The sequence below is a fragment of the Gymnoscopelus microlampas genome (assembly GCF_963454915.1).
Source record: "Gymnoscopelus microlampas genome assembly, chromosome: 4".
Classification (NCBI taxonomy): domain Eukaryota; kingdom Metazoa; phylum Chordata; class Actinopteri; order Myctophiformes; family Myctophidae; genus Gymnoscopelus; species Gymnoscopelus microlampas.
This window is the reverse complement of record NC_139941.1, coordinates 4,683,503-4,710,624: the sequence shown is the minus strand read 5'-3', so window position 1 is coordinate 4,710,624 and position 27,122 is coordinate 4,683,503. Positions and strand designations below refer to the sequence as shown.

General features: G+C 40.9%; 1 protein-coding gene across 1 annotated transcript in view; it reads right to left on the bottom strand.

The window, feature by feature from the left end:
* LOC311043267 (uncharacterized protein) overlaps positions 1 to 26,569 on the bottom strand; it is a gene marked incomplete at its 5' end in the record, with an annotated part of 32,520 nt that extends 5,951 nt beyond the window's left edge. Inside the window, 5 exons of the mRNA XM_084054443.1 lie at positions 7,983 to 8,084; positions 15,793 to 15,894; positions 19,081 to 19,179; positions 21,186 to 21,245; positions 26,476 to 26,569. Of these exons, the coding sequence (XP_083910569.1) occupies positions 7,983 to 8,084; positions 15,793 to 15,894; positions 19,081 to 19,179; positions 21,186 to 21,245; positions 26,476 to 26,569 (457 nt within the window). The remainder of the gene's footprint in view (positions 1 to 7,982; positions 8,085 to 15,792; positions 15,895 to 19,080; positions 19,180 to 21,185; positions 21,246 to 26,475) is intronic.
* Positions 26,570 to 27,122: the final 553 nt, after the last annotated feature.

Here is a 27,122-nt window from a genome sequence, read left to right as displayed (position 1 = left end):
GAGAGTGAGAGACAGAATGGTCCACAGCAGGGAGACATAGTAGTCTTCCCTTAATCTGAGTTCCCAGATGTTTTCGCCAGCTCTCGCATACAAACGGGAGGGGCGAACTTCTGGGCCAGAGCCCTGGTAATTGTGGGCGGGATGTAACTTACGCTCAGAATCTGAGCGGACACGCCTCTTACCGGTCTGAGAGCTGTGCAACTCGTCTAAACAGTCCGACGAGAGGCAAACAGCAGTACACAACAATTGCGGCCGCAATTTCTCAAGGAGAAATTGCTTCCTGTCGCTCCTGCAACACCCACTGCATGTGGATCCCGCCCCCTTTTCTTCATTGGCTGTCGATTTGAATCAGAACGCAGTGGCCGGTTCTGATGTCCAGGTTCTGCGGCGACGTCTCCCAGACTAGTCTTCCCTTGCAACCTCAGCTCAGTCCAATGTTGCCGCTGCCTTTGCTGTTGTGCCCATAAGAGGTGGCCTCGGGCATTAGTCAGTGGGAGTTGGTGTTCTGTTCCACACACAATCATAGATGCTCTGAGAGAGATACTGGGGTCAGATATAAAGTCCTCCGAGACAGCAATCACTTCAGAGTTAGACCCTACCCTAAGTAATTCTTCTCGGATTACCTTACACACTGCGCGATCAACACCTCGCCGAGGAACGCCCAATCTTAACTGAGACCGGTGGTTTTGTCGGCAAACACCAAAAAATATTCCAGACTGTGAAATCGGGTCAAATATCTTACAGTGTGTAGGGGTCTTAACGAGCGTCAACGAGCATCAGCTGACACACAACACCTCCCCTCTGCAATGCTTTAAACTGAAAGTGACTGGAGTTTCATTTCTCTCCAAAATACCTTGAATATTATGGAAGACATGATTAATAATTACTGTGATTATGATAAGCTTTACATTTCATATCATACACCATACAGTAAGAACTCCTATAACTTTTACCGGCAGAAAAAAAGATATATATATAAAAAAAATAACAAATATTACGATACAGTATGACATCATGACAATAGGCTATATCGTGGGACAATATATCGTGACACTCCTAGGCGGGGAGGGTTAATCTTTTTTTTTTTATATCACTTTTTTTTTAGTCAAAGGGAGGGTCATGGCATTTTAGATCAGGGCACATACATTTTCCAGGGGTACCCTTCTTTAAAAATCGACCTGTCCCTTAGTCCTTTCTCTTTTCCCTCTACACCAAATCTCTTAAGAAGTGTTGAGTTTGTAGATCAGTATTTTTTCAAATGCCCCCACAGTACAGGAATGCTAGGGTTGAAGTGGTTACACCTCAAATCAAGAAGCTTCTAAAAAGCTTGTCAAAGATCTGTTATCTCACACAGAGCAGACTAACAGACCCATTTCTAGACCTCTCACCCCCTACAGAGGCACACCATAAAATCAGTTTTCATAGTTTTCACCTGCTACCAAACCTTTACCAGGCATGTGCTTCGGTTTCATGACGTCAAGCACTTAGTGGCTTGAGCCGTGTGACAAACAAACCCTGTTCTAGATGCTTTGGTCTACGGCCACAAAAATGTACAATTTGGTGCAGTTTTTCCTTTGAATTGTACTAGAGTCTCGGGGGGCTACGCCCCCCTCGACCCCAGCCGCGCACGGGGCTCTAGGGCTGTGATGGCGCGCTTATTTTGGGGTACCAAAATGGTGGGATAGAACTTTCCAAAAGTAAAAAAAAAAAAAAAAATGTTTTTTAAAATGTTTATATATATTTTTTTTACGTGGGGGTCCGCGGACCCCCTGGTGGTCCGCGGACCCCCTGGGAGTGTTGGGACCCCCCTGGAACATGGCGGACCCCTTCGGCTGTTTTTTTTTTTCCATGAAGGTGTTTGCTTGTTTCTGGCGCAAATGTGGCAACACTGATATTCAATATGGGGGACCCCCGGGTCCCCTGGGAGTGTCGGGACCCCCGCCAAACATTGCGGACCCTTTTGGACCCCCGCGAAACATCGCATGCAAGAGGTTGCACATGAACTCTGCAGCCGCACTGAGGCGCTCCAACACAAACACTCTGATGCTCCCCTAAATCCATTCCAGGGTTTGAAAATACCCACTTGACAAAGGGGTGACGTGCATCACCGTTCCAATGACCAATAAACTCCACTTCGGGATTTCGCAAAGACCCACAAAAGCGTGCAGTAGTCCACACACACACACACACACACACACACACACACACACACACACACACACACACACACACACACACACACACACACACACACACACACACACACACACAAAAACAGCGTGCTGAGAGCTAAAGGGAACTAACCTCGCATCACCAGTCTTTCCAGTTTCCACCTCGGAGGAAATGAAAGGTAACACAAATGGTGTACACGAAATTTGGTCCGCCTCGCGGTGTTTGGGTGTCGCTGGGTGGTGTTCGGCGATGACGCTAAGGAACAACATGGCCGACCGTAATGTTGTGAGTTTGTGTTGGCCGCAATTAATTATGCTGCGAGGGGGCAGATGTGTGCTGAGCAGTGTGAAGTGGCCTACAGACTGCGCGTAGTCATTCTGCGCGTTGTGGCGTGTGTTGTTAGTGACATTGATATGTTGTTTTTGTGTTTATTCCCACACAGTGGCAGGGTTTGTTGTTGGGTTTTGGGTTTAGCAATGTATTATAGGATTTGTGAAAAAGAGGACGTGCTTTTGGATATTGTAATGAGAATAAAGCATGTTAAAAAGGAATAATGAGATATTGAATGATATTTGAAAAAAACATTTCTGAAAGATTTTTTCGACACAATTGTTTCGAAAAAATCTTTCAGAAATGTTTTTCAAAAATGTTTTTCTAGAAAATGTTAACTTGGCTATACATGTAATAGTCTGTACAATGAATTTCATGTTTTCAATTGCAACACTGTGTGACCCCAGTTTTGTTGTCTGCATTGATATGTCACACCTCACTATTGCCATGGTAATGTCCCTGAGTAGTGATCCTCAGCACCTGAGCTGAGCTGATCTAGAGGCCTATATGAGCAATGTTCGTCTGTGATCCACCTACTTAGCACTGACGAAGGTCCCAGGACCGAAACGTTTGCTTTTTTAATTCACTATGAGCACAGAGCACTTGATGAGCATTTAAAATAAAGAAATTATATTTTCTTAAGTCTTTCTAAGGAGTTTTCCTTAATTTGTTTTTGCAGTGAGCGAGTCTTGTTCTGCCAGTTTTCCTCTATATTTTTAGACCACAACTGCAGTCAACCGTTACCAAAGGACAAAGGAGAGCGCAACAGTTTTCCCTGTTCTTTATCATTATACATTTTCTCCAAGATTATCGTATAGTGAGTGACAATACGTACTGAGGTGTGGGTGGTCTTCAGGTTCCTCCTGTTTAATAGAAATGTCCCTGGCTGAGTCTGGAGAGTTCATCTCCACCTGCAGTCTGGACTCCACACACTGGTCTGAAATGAAGCAATTGAGGAAGGACTTATCATAACATCTGACAGAACTACGATACGATACGATAATACTTTATTGTCAGTTTGCACTGAAATTTGTCTTGCGACCCAGAAACAGCCATGTATGCAACATATAACAGTACACACATTTGACATGACACAAGAAAACAACAAAATACAAATACATACATAAAGACATGCAAAGACAAGAGCAATGTCCACCACTCAGCCTACCCCTGGCTTATAACTCCTGATTAAGCCTCAATGTCGTCTGATGGACAAAGGACCTCTTCAGTTTGACCTTATTGTATGTAGGAACACTGTATCTCCTTCCTGAAGGCAGCAACCTATATTCTCCATACAAAGCATGGCTAGTGTTTGAAGTGATATTCCTTGCCAACCTTATCATACTGTTATCATACGTAGATGTATAGAGCCTCTGAAGTGGTTGTCCAACAATCTTTGAACAAATGTTCACTTGTTGCAGCAGTTGTGACTTTAAAGCTACAGACAGACATCCATACCAGGTGGTACTACAGTACTGCAGGACACTCATAATAACAGAAGTGAAAAACAAAAGAAGAATCTGTCTACTAGCACCAAAAGATCTCAGACGGCGAAAGAAATAGACTCTTTGTTTTGTCTTCTTACCCACTGATTCAATCTGGTCTTTCCATGACAAAAGGTGGTCTATTACTACTCCTAGGTATGTATACGAACATACCTGGTTGATCTGTTCACTATGAATAGTAATAGGGGATCTGTGTATCTCTAGTGGGGCACCAAAAACAATCTCTTCTGTCTTTTTTGTGTTAATGATAAGAGCGTTGTTATCACTCCATTCCACCACCTTATTTACTCTGTGTTGGTGCAGTCCAGGATCACTGGAACTATCCAAAAGAGAAATCAAAACTGTATCATCAGAGTACTTTAGAATGTATTGGTCTGGCTTGTCAGTGCGACATTCAGACAGACATTTCTCAGTACTACAGCTGTCAGTATAAAGGGTGAACAATACAGCTGAGCTTACACAACCCTGGGGAGCACCAACATTAGTGGTTAATGCTGAGGAGAGGGTTTTGTTCACTTTCACCCTCTGTACTCTGTTAGTAAGGAAGGAAGCATACCAGTGAATTAAGTATGGATTCAGTTCCAACTGTACCATCTTTGACACCAGAATATCAGACTGTATTGTATTGAAGGCTGAAGAGAAGTCTAAGAACAGCACCCTTGCATGATTCTTATTAGACTTATCTAGGTGTTTTGTAATGAAGTGGACCAGTGTGACAACCGCATCCTCTGTACCGCAACCCTTCTTATAAGCAAACTGACAGGGGTCAAATTTGTCTTTAGTTATACTCACAAGATGTTGCAACAGTATTCTTTCCAGTGATTTCATGGTCACTGAAGTAAGAGCTATGGGTCTATAATCCTTATGTTCTTTTGGACATTGGATTTTGGGTAATGGTTTTATGTGTGAGGTTTTCCAACACAGAGGAATTATATGTGTGTCTACAGAGGTTTGAAATATTGGTTGCCACACAGGAGCCAACTCGGATGCAAAGTTTTTGAGGAGAAAAGCACTGCACTCGTCCAGCCCAATAGCTTTCCTTGTGTTAGTACACCGAATCACTTTCCTGACATCCTCTTCAGTGATGATAATTCTGTCTGAGGGGGCAGGTGTTACAGCCTTAAGTATTTCAGTGCACTTAGAGGAATCGCCTAATGATTCGAATCTGGCATAGAAAGTATTTAGGTCATTGGCAAAGCCAAGTTCATTGTCTGTCACAATAGGTTTGGTTGGGGCTGACATTCCTGTCATGGATTTCATAGTATCCCACGCCTTTTTGTGATTTTTAGCTTTGAACGCATCCTCTAGGTGCTGTCTATGTGCCAATTTTGCCTGCCTCATTTTAGTTTTTAGCTTATTTTCTGTCCATTTGAGTGCACCGAAATCTTTGTTTATGAAGGCTGTTTTCCTTTCATTTATTATATTCTTTATGTCCTTGGTCACACATGTTTTATTGTTCGGATAGATTTTAATTTCCTTTGTAGGAACAACCAGCTGTACACAAAAATGTATGTAATCATTTGTAACTGTGGTTATTTCGTCCAATGAACCATCTCTAAAAGTGTCCCAATCTGTACAGTCCAGGCATGCTTTTAGTTGTTCCTTGCTTTCATTTGTCCATGTCCTAACTACTTTCTTCTCCACCTTTCCTCTCAGTTTTGACTTATAAACTGGAGTCATGTACACAACATTATGATCAGAGTAGAGATGCACCGATACAGGTTTTTTCAATTCCGATCCGATCCGATATATCAATTAGGATATTTTTCGATATCCGATATATATGCCGATATCCGAGTAAAACTTTAAATACAAAAAAAATGCATTACCTTTCAATTAAAGACATTTATTACTGAATATTTTAAAGTACAATAACAGTAGAAAAAAAAAAAGAAAAAAAAAGTCTGCTGGATCGTTTTATCTAATAGTAATTTGCTAAAACGTTTGGTTATGGTCTTACAATTGCGTGATTGTATTATATATATTTATAAACCAGAGCCTTTTTTTTTAAACTTTTTTATTTTATTTTTTTTAAACTTTTTTTTATCGGAACGTGTATCGGTTATGTCATGTCCGATATCCGATACGTGAAATAAGTCATATCGGTAGCCGATACCGATACGGTATCGGTATCGGTGCAACTCTGGATCAGAGGTCAATATAGGCGGGCCTACCTTGGCAACATATGCATTTGGAATGCATATGTAACTACATGTACTGTAGTAACAATCTTGTTAATAAAGTAAATCAATCAATCAATACAACTCTTCATTATTTAGCTGTAACTTCCCTTTCTTCGTTCTAAAATAATAACAGAGGGAAAGAGACAAGTTATATCTTTGTTAAAAGAAAGTTGTTGTAAGTTTAACTACCTGTAAATAAAACGGTACATACCTATCTTGTAAACTTTACTACAGGTTGTAAATAAAACACTACATACCTATCCTGTACAACTTTACTACAGGTTGTTAATAAAACACTACATACCTATCCTGTACAACTTTACTACAGGTTGTTAATAAAACACTACATACCTATCCTGTACAACTTTACTACAGGTTGTTAATAAAACACTACATACCTATCCTGTACAACTTTACTACAGGTTGCAGCATTGCATCAAACAGTCCATGTCTCTGGTCCATCTGTCGCTGTTCCTCTGACCATGTTAATGATCTTTTGGAGGCCATCTCTCTTGATAACGTAGATCTCTCCCTGTGGTTCTCTGTGGAAATCACCAATAGAATAAAACATTTAGTTATCAATTCATCATTCATCAACCTCACATTTAATCAAATTAAACTATTGCAGAGTGCTGCGATATGGTGTAAAAGCTTTCATCCACTATAATAGAGACATACAATGCCTCAGATACATTACAATCTCAGTTTTAACACATTGCCTGCCAATCGCGTAGATCTACGCGAACCTAAATAAAGCCGCAGCGTGCCAATCGCGTAGATCTACGCAAACTCGCGAAGTGGTCTTTTCAGTAGTTTCTGTTATACAAGGTCCTCTGGCAGCTTGGGGGTTAATATCTTTCGTGTAGATGACGTAGAAGTTGAAAAAAAAACATGATCCGGTCACGTGATCACACAAACACGTTCTTACAAAGGAGTCTAAGCCGCCCAGCCGCGTCTATACCAGTAACATGGTCCGCCATCACAAAGCGAAACAGAGTTAACACATCAGCTGGCTCTAAGAGCCAGGATCTTAGCGTGAGCGGCGGAGGCGCGCGTCCCAGTGAGATTCTCGCGCACGTGCTCGACATGTGCACACGCCCGCTGGTGATGATCTTTTCTCCAGGATGTTGGCGTGCGAAAGCGCTTCATAAACAGCCCGTTGATCCAAGGCGACCAAAAAAAAGAACAAGACTGTAAAAGTCTGCAAACTACCCCTCTGTGTCAGAGGAGAGATGGGCGAGTGGGCGACACAAAACAAAAAGCCGTTCCGACCGGAGCACCAGCCCGATCATCAACCCTCAAGGGAAACCAAGGTGGACCCCCTCCCCCGTTGAAACGAACGCACCCCCTCCGGACCCCCTCCCCCATCGTCGTCGTCCCTCGACAGACGGAAGAATTGACCCGTGATTCCGCTGATCCGTGCGAGAGAGCCATATGAGAGGAGGTGTGTGTGTGTGTGTGTGCGCGCGCGCTTGAACCTTAAATCAAGAAGCAGAGAAAAAGCCTGTCAAAGCTCTAAAGTAATATGCTGCCTTTTTTTTCTCTTTTCTTTTTTACATTGATTCACACATAAGAGGATGTGCTTTTGGATGTTGGAGATATTATACATATTTTTTTTAGAGGTATCGTAATGATGGTTATACATATTGGGATATTATCTTTGTCAAGATGTTTTGAGCTATGATTATCGTATGGTGGTGACAATGAGACATTGTGGCAGCCCTAGAACAGAACATAAATAAAAGAAGAAGAAACAAGAAAACGAAAGAAAGAGAGAGCACATGCAACTTACTGAGGAGTGGGTGGTCTTCAGGTTCCTCCTGTTTAATAGAAATGTCCCTGGCTGAGTCTGGAGAGTTCATCTTCACCTGCAGTCTGGACTCCACACACTGGTCTGAAATGAAGGAATTGAAAAAGGACATTAATGACTGGACACAGTAGTCTCCAGTTATTGAAGTCAAACAAAATATGAACGTTGGGTGCAAGGATAATGGTATATCATTGCTGTCCGGCAGAAACCAGCTACTCAATTTTTCCACTTTAGCAGTTTCTTCCATAAATCAGGGCCATTGAACACCCTTTACGACTGTGTGTTGATTAAAAAAAATATTGAACCAATGAAAGGTATTAAAAAGCTCTTCTGATAAAGCTAACTCCATTGGATCCTCAAACTTTCTGCTAAAGTCCACCAAAGGGGGGTGGAGTTAGCTGGTTTAGCTGACTCCAGGCTCCACCCCCTTTTGACCTCCAACCTCATTGTGAGCTTGGAGGTCCATTCAGCTGTTCTTATCAATGATGAACAAAACCTCCTAACTCCACTTTTTGTTTTGTTTTTGTCATTTTGCGAAAAAAATTACATTTTAGAGTTAGCTGGTTTCTGCCGGACAGCAGAGATACAGTTTATATACAGTATCGTAGAAGACATCACGCTTAATTTAAGATAACACAAGGGAAATGTATCGAAAGAGTGATTCCAACGATGCAAATAATGGTGTAAAGTGAATAAGGTGAAAGTAGCCAATAAGTGCAGTTCAAACACTGGAATGTGACCCAAAATACATCCCCAAGCAACAACTTATGTTCACAAGTAGGGATGGGGAATGATATTTGATCACATAAACAGCCTTTATTTGACCTTGATGAAGGCAGTGATCAAAGTTGGGATGCTCAATTATTCACATTCTATTGTCAATTACAATTTTGGCTTCCAACAATTATGAAAACAAGATAAAACAATGATCGTGATTTATGACTGTGTTTAGTCATAAATCCAGTGCAACCCTTTCATTTACATCGGTGCACTTTGGCCCCACCCTAAAAGCTCAAACCCAGTCTCAGTTAGACTGTGAGATGTTTAGATCTCACAGATCTAGTCAAGATGATGGAAAGATGATTATGGAGAGCCTATAAAGCCTATACAATTGCAATAAAGCAGCCCATGAACAAGACAGGGAACTATTTTCAATGCCATGCATTACCTGGATGGGTCATTCTAGGCCTGACACACTACAGCATCGGTGTTGCCATGTCTGCTAATATTATAAGTTCATTTATAAGGGCTTGTTTTTCTGTAAAGTCGCTTGTAAATATTGGTAGTTGCGGGTTGTGTTTTTTTGGGGCTTGTTTCTAAAGTCCAGTTGCTTATTAGGGCTTGATTCCCTAATGTTATTTAAACCAGTGGTCCTCAAACATTGTCATGTCAAGCAAGGACCCCCAAAATTAATATGAATTTGTTCATGTACCCCCCCAATTAAAACATTTCAAGATTCTTTAGAAAATAGCAGATCTAAAAGCTCGCACACGTTGCGCTGTGAGCTTGTAGATCGTCTATTTTCAAATAGCCGACACATATAGGTTTAATGTGGCCTAGTCGCTTCTTTTAGGCTTGTTTTCATAGACCTGGTTGCTTATTTCTCTCGCAACATCTGGCAACACTGTACAGCATGACAAATGTTTAGACAAAATGTTTAACTTCACTTGACAATCACATTAACATTACTGTGTGGACAGAATAAAGATCCTACTCATGTACTAGCCTTGATACAAGGCTGTCATATATTCATATTATCTGACAGTTGGAGTAGGTTCAAAATAGTCTCTGTACTTTCGCACTTGGGGTCCGTATATCTATATAAACGTTCAAATTTCAAATATAAAGTTCTTGCCACGGCTGTTACAATTATGTACGGGCCCTCAGAAGTACCCTTAGCTTCCATATTGTTCAATAAAAAACATTTTAATCCTGATCGGTGGCCATTTTTCTCATAGAGTTATAATGTGTTAGAGTGCAATACACCTCTCAACCGATAGGAACGCAGTTGAAAGCATACGGAGATCTGACACAGATAGGATTAAAATGATACAAACTTTAACAATACGGAATATAAGGGTATTTATGAGGGCCCGAACATAATTGTAACATCCGTGGCCATGAGGTAAGCACTTTATATTTGAAACCTGAACGTTTAAGTAGATGTACGGACCCAAAGTGTGAAAGTGCAAAGACTATTTAGAAGTAACTCCAAGACATTCATTATTATGACCGATGACCGTCTTGATCAAGGGGCAAGGCTTGGATATTTACGATGAGGCCAACACGGAAGCTTATGAATGGCCAGAGTGGCGCTGTTTTACCCTGCGCCGACCTGAAGTGTCAGAAAGAATTTATTTTAGCGCAAGTGAATGGGTTTTTGACAAACTTTAGACTAGATTTTCTTACCGTAATAAAAATTGTCATAAATTCTATATGCTTCCAGTCGCTAGTTTAAAGTCTCCTTTCAATCATCATGATATGCGTTTTGCTAAATTATGGTCCCATTTATTCTAAAATTGACGATAAAGTAGGCTACGCTCCAGGAGAGGCGGGATGATTTGATTGACAACCTACACAACCAATAGCATTCATTCCCCGCCCCCGCTCTTGATTGACAAGCTACCCAACCAATAGCATTTTTGGGGGTGTTTTCCGGTTCGCTGGTCACGTGTCTGGTCTCAACCAATAGCGTTTGAGTTCCGGACGTGGCCAACTCTATATATTATCGATGGAGGAATGCACGTTCCTGAACTATCGGCTTCATTTTCGTTCTGTAGAAAGCAGGGGAGTGGCTTTGTCCATTCTTTTTTACAGTCTATGGTCTTGATCCATGGCTACTCAAGCAACGTTTGCTCATTGCTTGTATGGAGATTAACCATTACATTGATAATAGTCACAATCACATGAATTATAATCTAGCAAGTTACAGCAATTACATTTATATTCCATATTGAGTCAATAAATACAAATGAGACCCAACATGAATGAGTTGATCTTTACCTGCTGTGTTTCAGTGGTTGAGCTGCTAACAAACAAACTAGCCCTGAAACATGACTAGCGTCATGTGAACCATGGCTACTAACAAACGTCCTCCTGCTGCTTAACGACGACACTGTTTAGAAACGACACGTTTTCTTTGTATGTTTAGGCTACTTTTATATAAATCTATGGTATTTTAAAGTGTCAACAACAGTCAGTCAATAACACACCATGTTGTTTTCACTACTGCATTGTGGGTATGTTCTTCTTCTGACGACCACTTTGTCTAGACGCCAGTTGGTGTATTGCTGCCCCCTGCTGTTGGTCTCGGGTACTGTCCACAGTAACAGTACTATGTGACCTTCCTGACCTGTAGACAAGAGAACATCCATCTAGGAGTAAATCAGTTCATCCAACTAATACATTTAAATGTGTTATTAAAAACAAATTGATAATTAATAATTTAATACATTTATCAGCCGATCTACAAGCTCACAACGTGTAGATCATCTACTTTCACTAGTCTTGCGGGACAATGTTGTGCAGCATAGTATAAAATAAGGCTAAAGTAATTGATTGATTCGTTGATATATACAAATAAAAATAAAATATATTCTTGATTTTTGGTTGAATCTGGAAATAAGATCTTGAAGAAAATCATGGATAGTTGCAGCCCTATATCTATCACAGCTTTCATCAGTGCACATTGATGCTGCACAGGTCTGATCACGTCTCATAGACATATACAAACATACCATGTTACATGATAAATATTTGTAAAAAAAGAACATGTAAATATATCACTATTTATATGATACATTCAAACTGTATGGTATATTCAGACTGTGACACAGTAAGAACATCACAAGTTATTTTTTGAGCAAAAATATTGTTTATATGAATCATTGAATACCAAGGACCTCAATGGAAACAAGACCGCAAGGACTTTTTTGGACAGACCTTTTAGTCAAAGTATTTTAATACTTAATGATAATTGTGCTGGGATTTTTTCCCCTTTTTTTTTGCCTAATAAAATATTCAAACAATCAATTGCATGGAGAAGAGAATGATGGAATGCATGTTCCAGACAGTTCAGAGTTTGGTTATTGTACCAGAATGTTCTGGGAAACAGGAAAAAGGTTCTTACGTTTTATTGAATGTAATGGATGAATTGCGTTGGGTCAGGCTGACCTAAAACGGTCTTAACTAATCATGAGATTTCATATTATTGTGTGCCAAGATGTAAGGCCAAAACAAGTTATAAAAGCAGACCCACATAATCCTATTGTATCAGTCCTGTATGCAGACCTGGCTCCATAGGTATATTAATAAATGTATATACTTCATAGCTGATGTTTCACCTTTCTGATAACCATAGTATACATTATAGTATAATAATGAAACATCTTGCACGTGTGTGTGTGTGTGTGTGTGTGTGTGTGTGTGTGTGTGTGTGTGTGCGCGCGCGCACGCACGCTAGTGCTTTGCATAGGCTTTAATATAATATCACATAACACTCTAATAATGCAATACAACTTAATAGTGATCATAGCCATAACAATTGTAAAAAAGATACTGTCATAATTCATAAAAATATGTGAATTTTCTCCGCAAGTTAAACAATATTTAATAAGTGAAATAACTGAAATTGTGCCTCCCATTGGGTGTAATGAAACACAGCAAGAAAAAACTGTTGTACCATATATTGTATATAGTTAGCAATTTATAGTGAATAACAACAATTATTTGCAATTCATAGGACTGTGAGTCGGACATGAAGGTTTTTCTTTTTCCTACAAGTACTTCTTTAATCTACTTGTCCCATCCAAATTCTTCCTGGCTCTGTCTAGGAGGTACCGTTGCCAGTGGTGCAGCGCATACATTTCTCTCACAAAATACTTCTGAAATCCATTGCCTGTTGGTTATGTGTAAAACACTACAGAACATATGTATTATCTATATTACATCAATAATTAATTCATTATATTTAATTGTAGATTAAAATAAGGTTCCAGGTTTCAACAATGTTTAACAGTCATTTGACGCATGGACAGGTAAATGCAATATGGCAGAAACTGAACCAATCAAATCAATCAGTAGTCATTTCGGATCAGACATGACTCCACCACACTAACTTTTCCACTGGTAGAACTGGTGCAGTACTGTCCCTTTAAGTCTGAGGGCCATATCGTGCGCACCACCATGTCCCTTATGATGCCAATCTTATATTATTTTATTTTAAAAATAGTGAAAATAACCAATCTACCAGCTCAAAATGCATCGATGTAGATAAGCTAATTTTTTCAAAATGTATTTTTTAAGGCCGGACCACGACCATGTCACTATGACTCGGCGAGTCAAAGTGACAAAAAAATAGGGCTCTGAGAGTCTGCAGTGCCTGCAAATGACATCATCTAATAAGACCTTACAGATCGCTACAAGCTAACAGCACATTGCATTGACTCGCATGTCAGTTTGTCTATCTTTCATTTTTTGCACACGATTCCGTCAACAGTTTGTGTCTGCGTGGGTGAACTGTATCCTCGCACTCCACTACCTGAGCAAATCCAAAGTACAAAATGCACATGTGAGGCTTTTCAACCGAATTCAAAAACTTGATCAGAAAATCAATGTTTGTCTTGTGTGTAACAGTGATTTTCTTGTAATGATGTGACTCGTTTATACAGTTGTATCGCACCAGTCACTTTGAAGAAAAGGACTGTAATTTAAGAGCATTTCATCAACGTATGAAACTCCAGTAAAAGCACAAGAAAACTGAAGCAGTGAAAGACCAACATAATAATCGTGCACTTGCACAAATGCAATCAGGTGAAATGTTGACTTGCAAACTCATTTTGGTGGCAGTCTAGAGCCCTGTTCAGGTTATGAGATTCAGAATAGGCAGACGGTTTTCTAACATGCCCCGGACAAGTCCTTATTGTCTGACCATGGACTATATTTGCATCCTCTAGCTATAAAAAATAAATAAATATGAATGGATTTAGATTGAGAAAAAAACAGAGCTGGGAAATGTTTCCAAAAGACCAATCCTAACAGAGGCTTCTGTTGACAGGAGCAGTATGAATATACAAAATATTTCTGCTTTTCTACCCACCTTCCTACCAACACCGGTGTTTAATTTGATATTCCCAGTGAGCTACTTTATATTCGAAAGTTTTTGTCCCCCCATGTTGTGAATACACTGGTGCCTTTTCAAGTGATCTGAATTAGTGAAACTAATGTTACACAGTTTACAGTGGAAAGGTTTTTCTGTGTGGATACGCTGGTGTTTCTTTAGAATAGATGAATTAATGAAACTCTTGTCACAAAGTTCACAGTGGAAAGGTTTTTCTCCTGTGTGGACACGCTGGTGTATCTTCAGGTGCTCTGACCGTCTGTAACTCTTGTCACAATGTTTACAGTGGTAAGGTTTTTCTCCAGTGTGGATATGCTGGTGTTTCTTCAGGTCACCCGACTGAATAAAACTCTTTTTACAGTTTGTACAGTGGTAAGGTTTTTCTCCAGTGTGGATATACTGGTGTGTCTTGAGGTTAGCTGACACATTGAAACTCTTGTCACAATATTTACACAGGTATGGTTTTTCTTCAAGGTGGACACGCTTGTGGTGAATCCTCAGGTAAGTGGCGCATCTAAAACTCTTTTCACAATATTTACACAGGTATGTTTTTTCTTCAATGTGGACACGCTTGTGGTGAATCCTCAGGTAACTGGCGCATCTAAAACTCTTGTCACAATATTTACACAGGTATGGTTTTTCTTCAATGTGGACACGTTTGTGGTGAATCCTCAGGTAACTGGCGCATCTAAAACTCTTGTCACAATATTTACAGTGGAAAGGCTTTTCTCCAGTGTGGACACTCTGGTGTGTCTTCAGATGATTTGACTGAAAGAAACTCTTGTGACAATGTTTACAGTGGAAAGGTTTGTCTTTAGTGTCGATACGCTGGAGTGACTTCAGGGGACCTGACTCACTGAAATTCTTGTCACACCGTTTCTCATCACTGTCTTCAGTGGTCTCCTCCCAATCATCACTGTCTTCAGTGACTTCAGTGTCAGATTCAAGTTCAACTTCAACTTCAGAGCAGTGTGAAGAGATGTCTTCATCATCATCATCATCTTCACTTTTCACTGCTAGTAATGTTAACATTGACCCATCAGGCTCCTCAGGTCTTTGAAGTATCTCCTCCTGTTCCTCTTTAATGTGTGGAGGCTCTGGTTCCTCCTGGAGCAGACTGGGGCTCCTCACCTGTTCAGGAGAAACCTCCTCTTTACACACAACCATGTGCAGGATGTCTAGGAGCAGAAAAATAACATGATAGTGAACACTGGATTTCTAAAATGTAAATCTATTCTTCCTTTGTCCATGTTCCATGTAGAAAATGAGCTATCACCTACTTAGATCGCCAAAACAGTTACAAACTGAGAAAGTTTTAGCAAGATATTACCAAAATACCTATCGTGAGTAGTAATTCGAATGTCTATGTTTAGTTACTTATTTATTTTGACCGTCTATACATAGTGAACTAATACTTAGTTGAAAGGGGTACAGTTTGCTATGTACTGTACCCTCTACACCAAATCTCTTTACCTAAAATAGCTGATCTACAAGCTAGAGATCTTGTAGATCAGTTAATTTCAGTGAATGTTTCCCCCAGAATAGGGATGCTAGGGTTCAAGTGGTTAAACTTCAAAGCTGAGGAAAAAGCCCATTGAAGATCTGTGTTATTATTGTAACAGCTCTACAACAGAACAGACAATATGAAAGAAAGAGAGAGCACATGAAACTTACTGAGGTGTGGATGGTCTTCAGGTTCCTCCTGTTTAATAGAAATGTCCCTGGCTGAGTCTGGAGAGTTCATCTTCACCTGCGGTCTAGACTCCACACACTGGTCTGAAATGAGGCAAGTAAATAATGACTTTAATAACTGGAGACTTAGTGGAGAATAACTATAATATATGCAGACGCCTAAGCCCAACTATCTAACATATGAACCTTGAATGCAAAGATAATGAGATTGATTTGTTAGGGTAGAAATTTCGCCAAATACATCCCCAAGCTACAACTTATGTTCATAAATACATTAAGTACGGATGAGTGATCCTCCTCCCTATAATCCAAACTCAATCTCAGACATGTTTAGTTCAGATGTAGCCAAGATGATGAAAGAGAGCCCTTGGTCAACAAGAAGAGTAAAAGCAATGCATTTGTTTGGAAACATTTTGGTTTCCAGAAGTCAGATGAGGAACAACAAGAAATACTTTTTTTAATGATTTTTTAAAATATTTATTATGGTGGTGTGTGTGTGTGTGTGTGTGTGTGTGTGTGTGTGTGTGTGTGTGTGTGTGTGTGTGTGTGTGTGTGTGTGTGTGTGTGTGTGTTCCACTTGCTCCCCAAGTAAGGGCATTTCTTATTGTTTATTGGGCGGCACCTCATTGGTAACACGGGCGTCCATGTTAGAGCGGTGCCAGTCTAAATGACATTTGCCGAAGGTAAGATATGTTCCTCAGTTCACTATATTTTCAACAAGAGTCTGTATGTTTACTGTGATACCGTGATGAATACTGGTTGTCCTAAACATGCTAAATGTACGTACATGAATTTGTGATGCTTTGTACATGTTTTCAATTAGTCATTTTGTCAAACCTAACGGTATACTGTTTACAACAAACTACTTTTGGTCACGTTGTTAATTCTGTTGTAGACGTGCTGAGTCTTGGATGTTACACAAAGAGAGAAGTGGTCTGGAACTTCATTAATCCACAACACAATGCAGATCAAACGTTACATGTGCACCAAAAGACAATATGACCAATTTGTTACTACTATTACCTATATATCACATTTCATTTTGTCTGGTTCCACACTGTTGAAGCTAGGGATGGCCAACGGTTAACCGTTACCCGTTCACCATTAAGCTTGGCAACATTTGGCAACCGGTTACAATGGTGCCAGGAGAACAACCTGGCTCTCAATGTTGCGAAAACAGAAGAGATACTCTTCGAGTACAGAAGGCCTCCCAGAGATCACTCCCCCATCCAGATCGGGGGTGCTGCAGTACAGACAGAGCGAGTGGTGAAGAAAGCACAACAACGCCTCTACTTTCTCAGGAAACTGAAGAAAGCTGGCATGGGTCAAAAAGTCCTAAGAGCTATTTCTACAGAGGCACCACAGAGAACATTCTGACTGGCTGCTTCACTGCCTGGTACGGCAGCTGCACTGAGCTCAACCGCAAGGCAATGCAGAGGGTTGTGCGGACAGCCGAACGCATCAGCGGATGTGATCTCCCCCCATCCAAGCCCTGTACGACGAACGCTGTGTCAGCAAAGCACGAGGTATCATCAAAGATCGAAGACATCCCAACCACAGACTGTTCGAGATGTTGCCGCATGGAAAGCGCCTACGCAGCTACTGAAGAATAATTTTGGTGGTGTATACAACATACCAAGTTATTTCTCTTTATGTTTATGCACATGTACATTTGATTTGATGATGCTCTTTTCATTCTCTTTTTGCACTCTTTCTTTAATCGTTTTACGTATCCTTTATTCTATTGTTATTACTTACGCTGCTGCATTGTCTGAAGGAAGCCGAACCAAAATAAGTTTTACTCTTATGTACCTGTACACAAGATGTAACAATAAAGTACAACCGTGAACACTAACGGCTAATGGCAAACCGTTATAGAAATAAAAACATTTTATTTTGAAGGGCCAAGTCTACACCAGCAACCACACGTGACTTCCACTGCACTAACACTAGTAAACACAAAATGAAGAGGAGTGGAACGTGAAATCAGCCGTCTTATTGAGTATGCCCGACAGACACACAGCAGACAACCTGTTAGCTAAACTAAATGATGCGGTGGAGGCTTGGGGACATACTGGGAAAGTTAGTCCAGGGGCCAACACTGATATTTTCACAAATTGGTACCACCTGAGGTGGCCGTAAAGTTTTTGTATTTTTGTATTCCTACATGTCTCTAGTTTATATTTTGGTATGATACATCTTCCAATTCAGTAGCTTAATGGCAGTTATCACTACCTACCGGCTAATGTATCCGGTAGGAGACACAAAGTAGAATCTTTGTGTCTCCTACCGGAAATACACCCGGGCATCAAATGATTGCGACAAAAAACAAAATATATCCATGTATTCAAGGCTTCATGGGGTGTGCAATTGATAACTTCTCAGACTTTTGGTGTTTGCAAAAAGACTGCTTTCCATAAGCTTGTAAAAGTTGACCCTCCTTCGGTCTAGGGTGGTCATAGCTGAATGGGTAGAGAGTCCCTCTGGGAAACTTAAAGGAGGAGTTCACCCAAAAAAGGATTTATTTTCTATCAATTGCATTGTCGCCCCGAACGGGTGAACTGCGACTCAGTTCTGTGTTTTGCACATACACTGTAATTGGCAATCACCAATGGATTTAGCCTGTTTTTGCATCGGGTTATCGCTGCAACATGTCGGCTAGTCAGGCACTTTAACCACAGCACTCGTGCATGCAAGGTACATTATTTTGAATGTGTAAATAGCGCGTTATATTATGGTAAATGGTAAATGGTAAATGGTGCATTTATATAGCGCTTCTATCCGAAGCGCTTTACATTGATTGTGCCATTAACCCATTCACACACACATTCATACACCGATGGCGGAGGAAACCATGCAAGGCACCAACCTGCTCATCGGGAGCAATTAGGGGTTCAGCGTCTTGCTCAAGGACACTTCGACACTAACTCTAGGGGAGCGCCCCAGCCCGGGATCGAACTGGAAACCTTGCGGTTTTCCAGTTCACTCTACCCGGCCACTCTACCCCTGAGCCACTGCCGGGGGGGGGGGGGTGGGGGGGGGGCGTGTCTTTTTCTTTTTTTAAATTGGTAAATAGCGCTTTTTTGGGGGGAACACATTTCCTAACGGTTAATGATTAATTAATCGGTAAGGCCTAACGGAAACCGGTTAATAAAATGTCTCCATTTGGCCATCCCTAGTTGAAGCACAATCATTTCCCTGCGAATAGTGCAGCTAGCAACTGTACATGACAATTAAAGACAAATGAAGCTGGAAAAGAGAGAGACTTACTGAGGTATGGCTGGTCTTCAGGTTCCTCCTGTTTCACTGCAAGAGGTCTGGCTGGGTCTGGAGAGTTCATCTGCACCTGCAGTCTGGACTCCACAGAGTCTGAAATGAAACAATTAAAATCCCTGAGGAGATTAGGATTAATTAAGAACAGAACGTCCTCTTATAATCAACTTCAACAAATAACAGACAATAGAGAAGGAGTAACTTATTTTGTAAATCACTTGTCAACTGGGCAAGTTACTTTTTTCACAGAGCACTTTGATTATGAATAATAACCTTTTTCACATCAAGTTGCCCAGCATAAAAATATTGTTTAGCATTATTGAATATTATGTGGCGGCAGTGGCTCAGGGATCGAGTGGCCGGGTAGAGTGAACTGGAAACTGCAAGGTTCCCAGTTTGATCCCGGGCTCACCCAGAGTTAGTGTCGAAGTGTCCTTGAGCAAGACATTGAACCCCCAATTGCTCCCGATGAGCAGGTTGGTGCCTTGCATTTTTTAAGCTTCATTTTTATAGTGTTCTAGTTCCAATTTTGCCTGCTCATTTCTTGGTGTCATCACTTCCAATTTCACTTTCACTTTAATCTATATCCTGATTGAGTTCTCTATCCTGATTGGATAAAATTGGAAATTAAACTGGAACTGAAACGAAAATGCATTTTCTGTTTTATAAAGAGCTGGAGAGACAAGGAGACTCATTTTACTGAACAAACACTCTATAGCAATGAGTACTATCAGAATATAGAGCTATTTAACACTTATTTTAACAAAAGAAAATCACTTACCCTACCTTTAATATGATATGTTAAAATTGGTTAGTACCCACTAATTGAAAAAAACAAACAGCTAATTGGCATGGTTAGAGTGTTCGCCGTGAGATTGGGAGGTCGGGGTTCAATACCCTGGTCGGGTCATACCAAAGACTATAAATAGGACTCCCCGCTTGGCATTGAGCATCAAGGGTTGGATTGGGGTAAGTCCCGGTGTACATCATGGCTGGAGGATATACTTGTACATCAAGCCACCTCACGCCACAGAAACAGGAGATGAACTCCTGCCCTATGGGCCACATGGCTCGGGAATAATTGGTTCTCAAGGCTTACTTACATACTTACCCACTGATGTTATCTCATATATATGTTTTTTTTGTTTGACAGGAATTAATTAAGATTGGAAAATTTCTCAACATATCTTTTTTTTTGGCATCTATTGTCAACTATGTCCCCATTACGACTAATACTTTATTAACTAATACTATTGCTGAGCAGGGTCAACTCTGTACATGGTCCTTTATCTTTTCCCTCTACACCAAATCTCTTAAGACGCGTTGAGTTTGTAGATCAGCATTTTTTCAAATACCCCCCAGTACAGGGATGCTAGGGTTGAAGTGGTTACACCTCAAATCAAGAAGCTACTAAAAAGCTTGTCAAAAATCTGTTATCTCACACAGAGCAGATTGACAGACCCATTTCTAGACCTCTCACCCCCTACAGAGGCACTCCATAGAATCAGTTTTCATAGTTTTCACTACCAAACTTTTACCAGGCATGTCAGGCTTGCCGCTTTCATGTGCTTCTGCACTTAGCGCAGGGGTCTTCAATGTTTTCAGGCCAAGGACCCCCTAGCTGAGAGAGAGATGAAGCAGGGACCTCCTCTATATTGCGTCGCAGATCTACAAGCTCACAACGCGCGAGGGGCTGTGAGCTTATAGATCTGCTATTTTTGGCTAAAGTCCTCCTCAGAAAAGGGATGCTAGGGTTCAAGTGGTTAAGGTAAAAAAAAATAAACATATCACACAAAGATTTGGCGGACCCCCTGTAGTAACTCTGAGGACCCCCTAGGGGTCCTGGACCCCCTGTTGAAGACCCCTGACTTAGCGGCTTGAGCTGTGTGACAGACAAACCCTGTTCTAGATGCTTTGGTCTACGGCCACTCTGTAGAAAATGTACAATTTGGTGCAGTTTTTCTTGCTTTTGGATATTGTAATGAGAATAAAACATGTTAAAAATGAATATTGAGTGACATTTAATGATGGCTATGAATATCCGGATATTATCATTGTCATTATATTTTTTGCCGAGATTATCGTATAGTGACAATACTTACTGAGGTGTGGATGGTCTTCAGGTTCCTCCTGTTTAATAGAAATGTACTCCACACACTGGTCTGAAATGAAGCAATTGAATAAGGACTTTAATAACTGGAGATCTAGTGGTGTCAAGAATAACAATAATATTTGCAGACGCTAAAGGCAAAATGGCCTAAGCCCAACTCTCCAACATATGAATCTTGGGTGCCAAGATTATAGGATTCATATTAGGGAATCATGCTTAACTTAACTCATACTGTGCCAGTAGTGTGATTTCTCGTTTTTCTTACCTTTTCAAGTAGTCACAGAATATTTATCTCCAGTATGATTGATCCCCCGATCGTTGCTAAACACGGAGGTTTTCAATGTGCTTCCGCAAAAAAAAAAGCGCGTTTCAAGTTGTGACCCAAAATACATCCCTAGGTTACAACTAATGTTCACAAGTAGGGATGGGATCACATAACCAGCCTTTATTTCACCTCTGTTAGGGCAGTGATCAAAGTAGGACTGCTCAATTAATCAATGTTTTTTTTTTTTTTATGTTGGCTTCTTGCAATTACGAAAAAAAAGCACCCATTATTTAATGGACCCGACAAACCTAAAATGCTGTTCTGACACATTATAGGCGAGATGTCAGCTAGTCCATATGCAATATGAAATCTAGTCTAGCTGTAGCATTCTACAATAAGAGACATTCACCTCGATGCAAAAGGAATCCGTGATCACACATGCCACGGTGCATTCCACGGAGGTTTTTTGATTCCTTTGATTCCACGGAGGTTTTGATGTGCTTTGTGCGTGCGCTCTAGGCTCTCACTTTAACTGACGGGGGAACAACTTTGTTCCCATAGCCTTTTGAGCTGCAGAGCCCTGGTCAGTCAGTCTATCATATAGCAGCACTTGATTCTTGCAGCCCGAGCCCCACGGGCATCTGCTTCTTTCACACCCACAGGCAGAATACAAACTAAGAACAACGATTTGTGAGAGAGCAACGTAGCACACATTACCAGTAACAGAACGGTCATTGCGGCGAGAGGCAAGCATGCAGCCAATACACAACAACAATTGCACAACACAATGGGAACAGTGGGGTGCTAGACCAGCACCGGTTGGGGAAAGAAATACAAATAAATAGACCAGCGGTCGGCGAGATCGACTTGCTAAATAGTGGGGGGATATTTAGGCCCTTCTGCCCCCCCCTTCCGGTGCCTATGGTACGTGCAACACAAGACAACACGACTAATTTGTTTCGGGATATTGTCATGATATATTTTGTCATGATTATTGCATAGTAAGAAATGTATATTGCGACAGCTCTACAATAAAACAGAAACAATGAAAGAAAGAGAGAGAACATTAAACATACTGAGGTGTGGGTGGTCTTCAGGTTCCTGTTTAATAGAAATGTCCCTTGCTGAGTCTGGAGAGTTCATCTTCACCTGCAGTCTGGACTCCACACACTGGTCTGAAATGAAGGAATTGAATAAGGACATTAGAGTTCCATGGCTCTACTTCCCCTAAAACATGATCATTTGGTATTATTATCAGCCCCGGAACAGTATTATTGAGGATATAGTCCAATCAATAATTAACGATTCTGTCCCTATAGGTACATAACTCGAACGGCACTGAGTCGGCTCTAGTGGACTTCGCAACGTTCAGCGGTGTCTCTCGTTGTTCAAGTCCACTAGAGACGGCGTGCCTACGTTGTTGTAACCATAGATATATATAAAGGCTAGATGACTCACCCGCGCTGCTGGCCAATGGAGTACGACGTTGCCACATGGCGGCCATCTTGGGACGGTCATTCATAACATTATGTCTATGGTGCAGGTAGGCTACTTTGAAATAACCATAGCGTGCTCAATTTTCATCCGATTTTCAAACGGTACACCAAAGATGTAGTTATGATACTGCATACTTAATTTTATTTAAAAAAAAACCATGATTATAATAATAAGTATGCAGTATCATAACTACATCTTTGGTGTTTACAAAACACCAAACCGTTTGAAAATCGGATGAAAATTTAGCACGCTATGGTTATTTCAATCATATATGGCCATAGACATAATGTTATCAATGACTGTTGCAAGATGGCCGCGGTTGAGCTGCGCTTGCGACGCCCCCTTGAGCCATCTAGCCTTTATATATACTAGACCATACCCAGTGAAAGGCGCAGGTGAAAGTAGTTGCAAAGTTGGGGTTAATGCACGTCCTGTCGCGCGGTTTCTCCCACGCCCCCTCTTTTTTGGTGCCATTTTACACTAACATTATTATGTTTTTCTTTTATTTGTATAGTTTATTTTTAATTCACGTTTGTTGTTTTCAAACGTGTTAACCATCAGGTCTGCTACGGGTCTACAGGTCTACGTCATGGCAGAGACGTCACTTTTCAACTCCGCAACAGACGGCCCTTGTGTGTTATATCAGCACGGAGAATGGCGTAGGCATGTTACTCGCCCGCCGCGGGTCCGTCTGGTGTGTTTACTTTCCACAGAAAGAATTGTACTGAGAGAGTGGGCGGGGTCTCGGTGTTGCCATGTCGGCGTACTGTAAGCGCTGTAGGGCGGGTTCGTTTGGTTTGGCCTCGTTTTCATTAGCCTGGGCAGCATTCCTTTTCGGGTATATGATCCGGTCGGGAGCGACCGGATCGCGACAAACCGGAAAGACGTCTCACCCCAAAATAGGTCCGTCCTACTAAAATCTACTAAAAAAACCTACTAAAATATTTTTTAAATATAAATGTGAGTGTACTTTCCGGAGACTATTTAGTGTCTGTATTATCCATATTATCCCACGGGGAAATTCTATTCCATTTAAATAGGGATTGGGGAACCAAAACAAAGAGGCACCGCAAAACCGGATCGCGACAATCCGGAAAGAGGATTCTTTTTCTTTTTTTTTTTTTCCTAGACCGGATCATATGGGTCTTTAGTAATAGCAGGGCGGGAAATTGATACCATAGTGCACTTGGTGATACAAGCGAGAAATTTGGCACAGATGTCCTTCATAGGACCCTAATTGATAATCAACCTCTGGCCACGCAAAAATCCTAAGATTTCAAGATGGCCACCACCGGTTTTCAAAATGGCTGCAACTGGGCCAACATTTTGGACTATATCACTTTGCTGGGGCTGTAAATCTTTGATTTCCCCCTTATTTTAATGTAGGAGAATATGTTCTGATGGTATTTCTACCAAATAAGATAAAAAAATAATATTAGGTTCCAATATGGCGGCATATTTTCCAATATGGCTGCCGTTAAATTGCATAAATGTACATTCACATGAGCTTGTAGCACATGTATTTGTATTAATTACCATACCCAGAATCAATTTATAGCACATTTTAAAGTGATTTGGTAGCTTTTTAATGACCTAGGGCAAGAGACTTTTCAATATGTTCACCAATAAATACAAAAACTTATATATACTGTATATAGGGATATTTTCTCAAACAGGTGCTGACCTTTTTCTCTTTCTGTGGAAGGACAAAACTGTATGGCATCTGCTGAACGGATGAAAGAAGCACAGACCTGATGACTTTGATCCAATAGCTGATGCATTTTCATGAAGGGGGATCCATCTGAGGTTCTTCAACAGCTTTTTCAAGCCAAGTCTTTGTGTCTGGGTAGCTCAGTCGGTAGAGCTTTCACCTTCGGATCACATGGTCATGGGTTCGGTCAGGATCAGTGTATGAGTAGGTACGGTGAGTGTGGCGCTCCACCTCAGCAATACCAGGGGGTCTATAAGACCCCTGCGTTCTCAGCTGATACTGACAATAAGTCTCAGACTTACTTAATATGAACAAGTGCAACTGCTATGACAACAACGTCAGTATCTGAGCTGCGAATCATGATGTGTCAGATGCTATCCTCTGAGCTCTGCCTCAGATACTGACATTGTTGACATAACAGTTTCACTTGTTCAAAGACTTGGCTTGAATTAGCTGTGGATTGCCTTTGGAAGGAGGGAAGGATCTCAGATGGATCCCGTTCATGAAATTGCATCAGCTATTGAATCAAAGTCATCAGGTCTTTGCTTCTTTCATGCATTCAGGGGATGCCACACAGTTTCGTCCTTCCATGGAAAGGGAAAAAGGTCAGCATGGTAGACAACTTCTCCAAATTAGGTTCAACACCTTTTGCAATAAATGATAAACATATGCAAGTCATTGAGGAGATCATAGTACTCATGTACGATAGAACTTCATAGAAGTAGTTCCTACAAGGAAGTGAATGCAAGTGTAGTGCATTCCAGGCAGGACATATACAGGGCCAGTCACTCTTGTGCAGTCCTGTTTGCCAAATTATGCCAGAAGCTGACACGATGTGGATGTAAAAAAGCATGTTCTGGACACTGCAAATTCTTTAAGTTTGGACTTATCTGCACACCCCTCTGTGGTTGCAGTTGCTAGTAAACTGGCCTGTCACTTGCGCAGCCACCATTGTAAATGAGAATGTGTTTATAATGACTTATAACAAAACAAAAAGTAAGCACTAAGCTTTACCAAGCTAATAAATCACTTTCACATGTTCCATAAATGGATTCCGTGTATGGTAATTAATACACAGACATGTACTACAAGCTCATGTGGATAAACCATAAGCAGATGCACATTTATGCAATTTATCGGCAGCCATATTGGAAAACATGCCGCCATATTGGAACATATAAAAACCTTTTTTTTATCGTACTTGGTAGAAATACCTCCAGAACATATTCTCATATATTAAAATAAGCCCCAGCAAAGTGATATAGTCCAAAACATTGGCCCAGTTGCAGCCATTTGAAAACTGGTGGTGGCCATCTTGAAATCTTAGGATTTTTGCGTGGCCAGAGGTTGATTATCAATTAGGGTCATATGAAGGACATCTGTGCCAAATTTCGCGCTTGTATCACCAAGTGCACTATCGTGTATTGAAAACGACATATTCCCGCCCTGCTATAACGCAGACCAGGCTTTCCTCCGAGGTGGAAAGACTGGTGACGCGAGGTTACGTTTTCATAGACCTTGCCACTAATACAGCGGGAACCCACTAGATGGGGCTGTCTAACCATACCACTCCAGGCCCGGCTAGCTCAGTCGGTAGAGCATGAGACTCTTAATCTCAGGGTCGTGGGTTCGAGCCCCACGTTGGGCGCAAGATGTTTTTAAATGGCCTGGATGAATAAATTAACGAAAACTAGGACACGAACGTCCTGTGTACGTATTTCTAAAGAAATGTCTACTCTTGTTGGGGTATTTGTGGTCTTGTAAGCCACTTTAAGATGTGATACATTCACAGAGTTAGGTAGCCCCTACGGAACCTCTCCCTCCGCTGTACGCTGTATAGACTCCGGGCATAGCGACGTAACATGGTCGCCACGCCCTTAAATCGTGCCACTTCCGCCGCCATCTTGAGGGAGTAGATTGACAGCTGCCACAAGTGTAGAGTAGTGTAGTGTAGTGTAGTGTAGTGTAGTCTGTAGTCCTGTGTTTGTTGTCCAGCAAGTAGACGGTGTACATTATTATCTATCTCTAACTTGTCCTTAACATAACCTTCAACAACATTCCCAAACACATATAAGCTCAAACGAGCATGACAGCACACAATCAAACATATAAACATCTGTTGGAGGCGAGGTTAGGATCAGCATCAGCGTTGCCATGTCGGCTTATTATAAGCGACTTTGGGCTTCTTTTTATGTGAAGTTGCTTGTAAAATTAGTAGTTTTGTATGGCTTATTTATAAAGTGTACTTGCTTATTTAGGCTTATTTAGGTGCTTGCTTATTTAGGCTTTTTTTTTTAAACAAAAAAAATTAAACCAGTGGTTCTCAAATCTTTTCATGAAAATGTTTTGTGCCAGGGAGCATTTGTGTTGTTAGAATGTTTTAAAAAATATTCCAAATGTTCTTTATTTTATTGCAAGAGTTTTTTTTTAATAACCTATGTACAAGCTCACGTGAG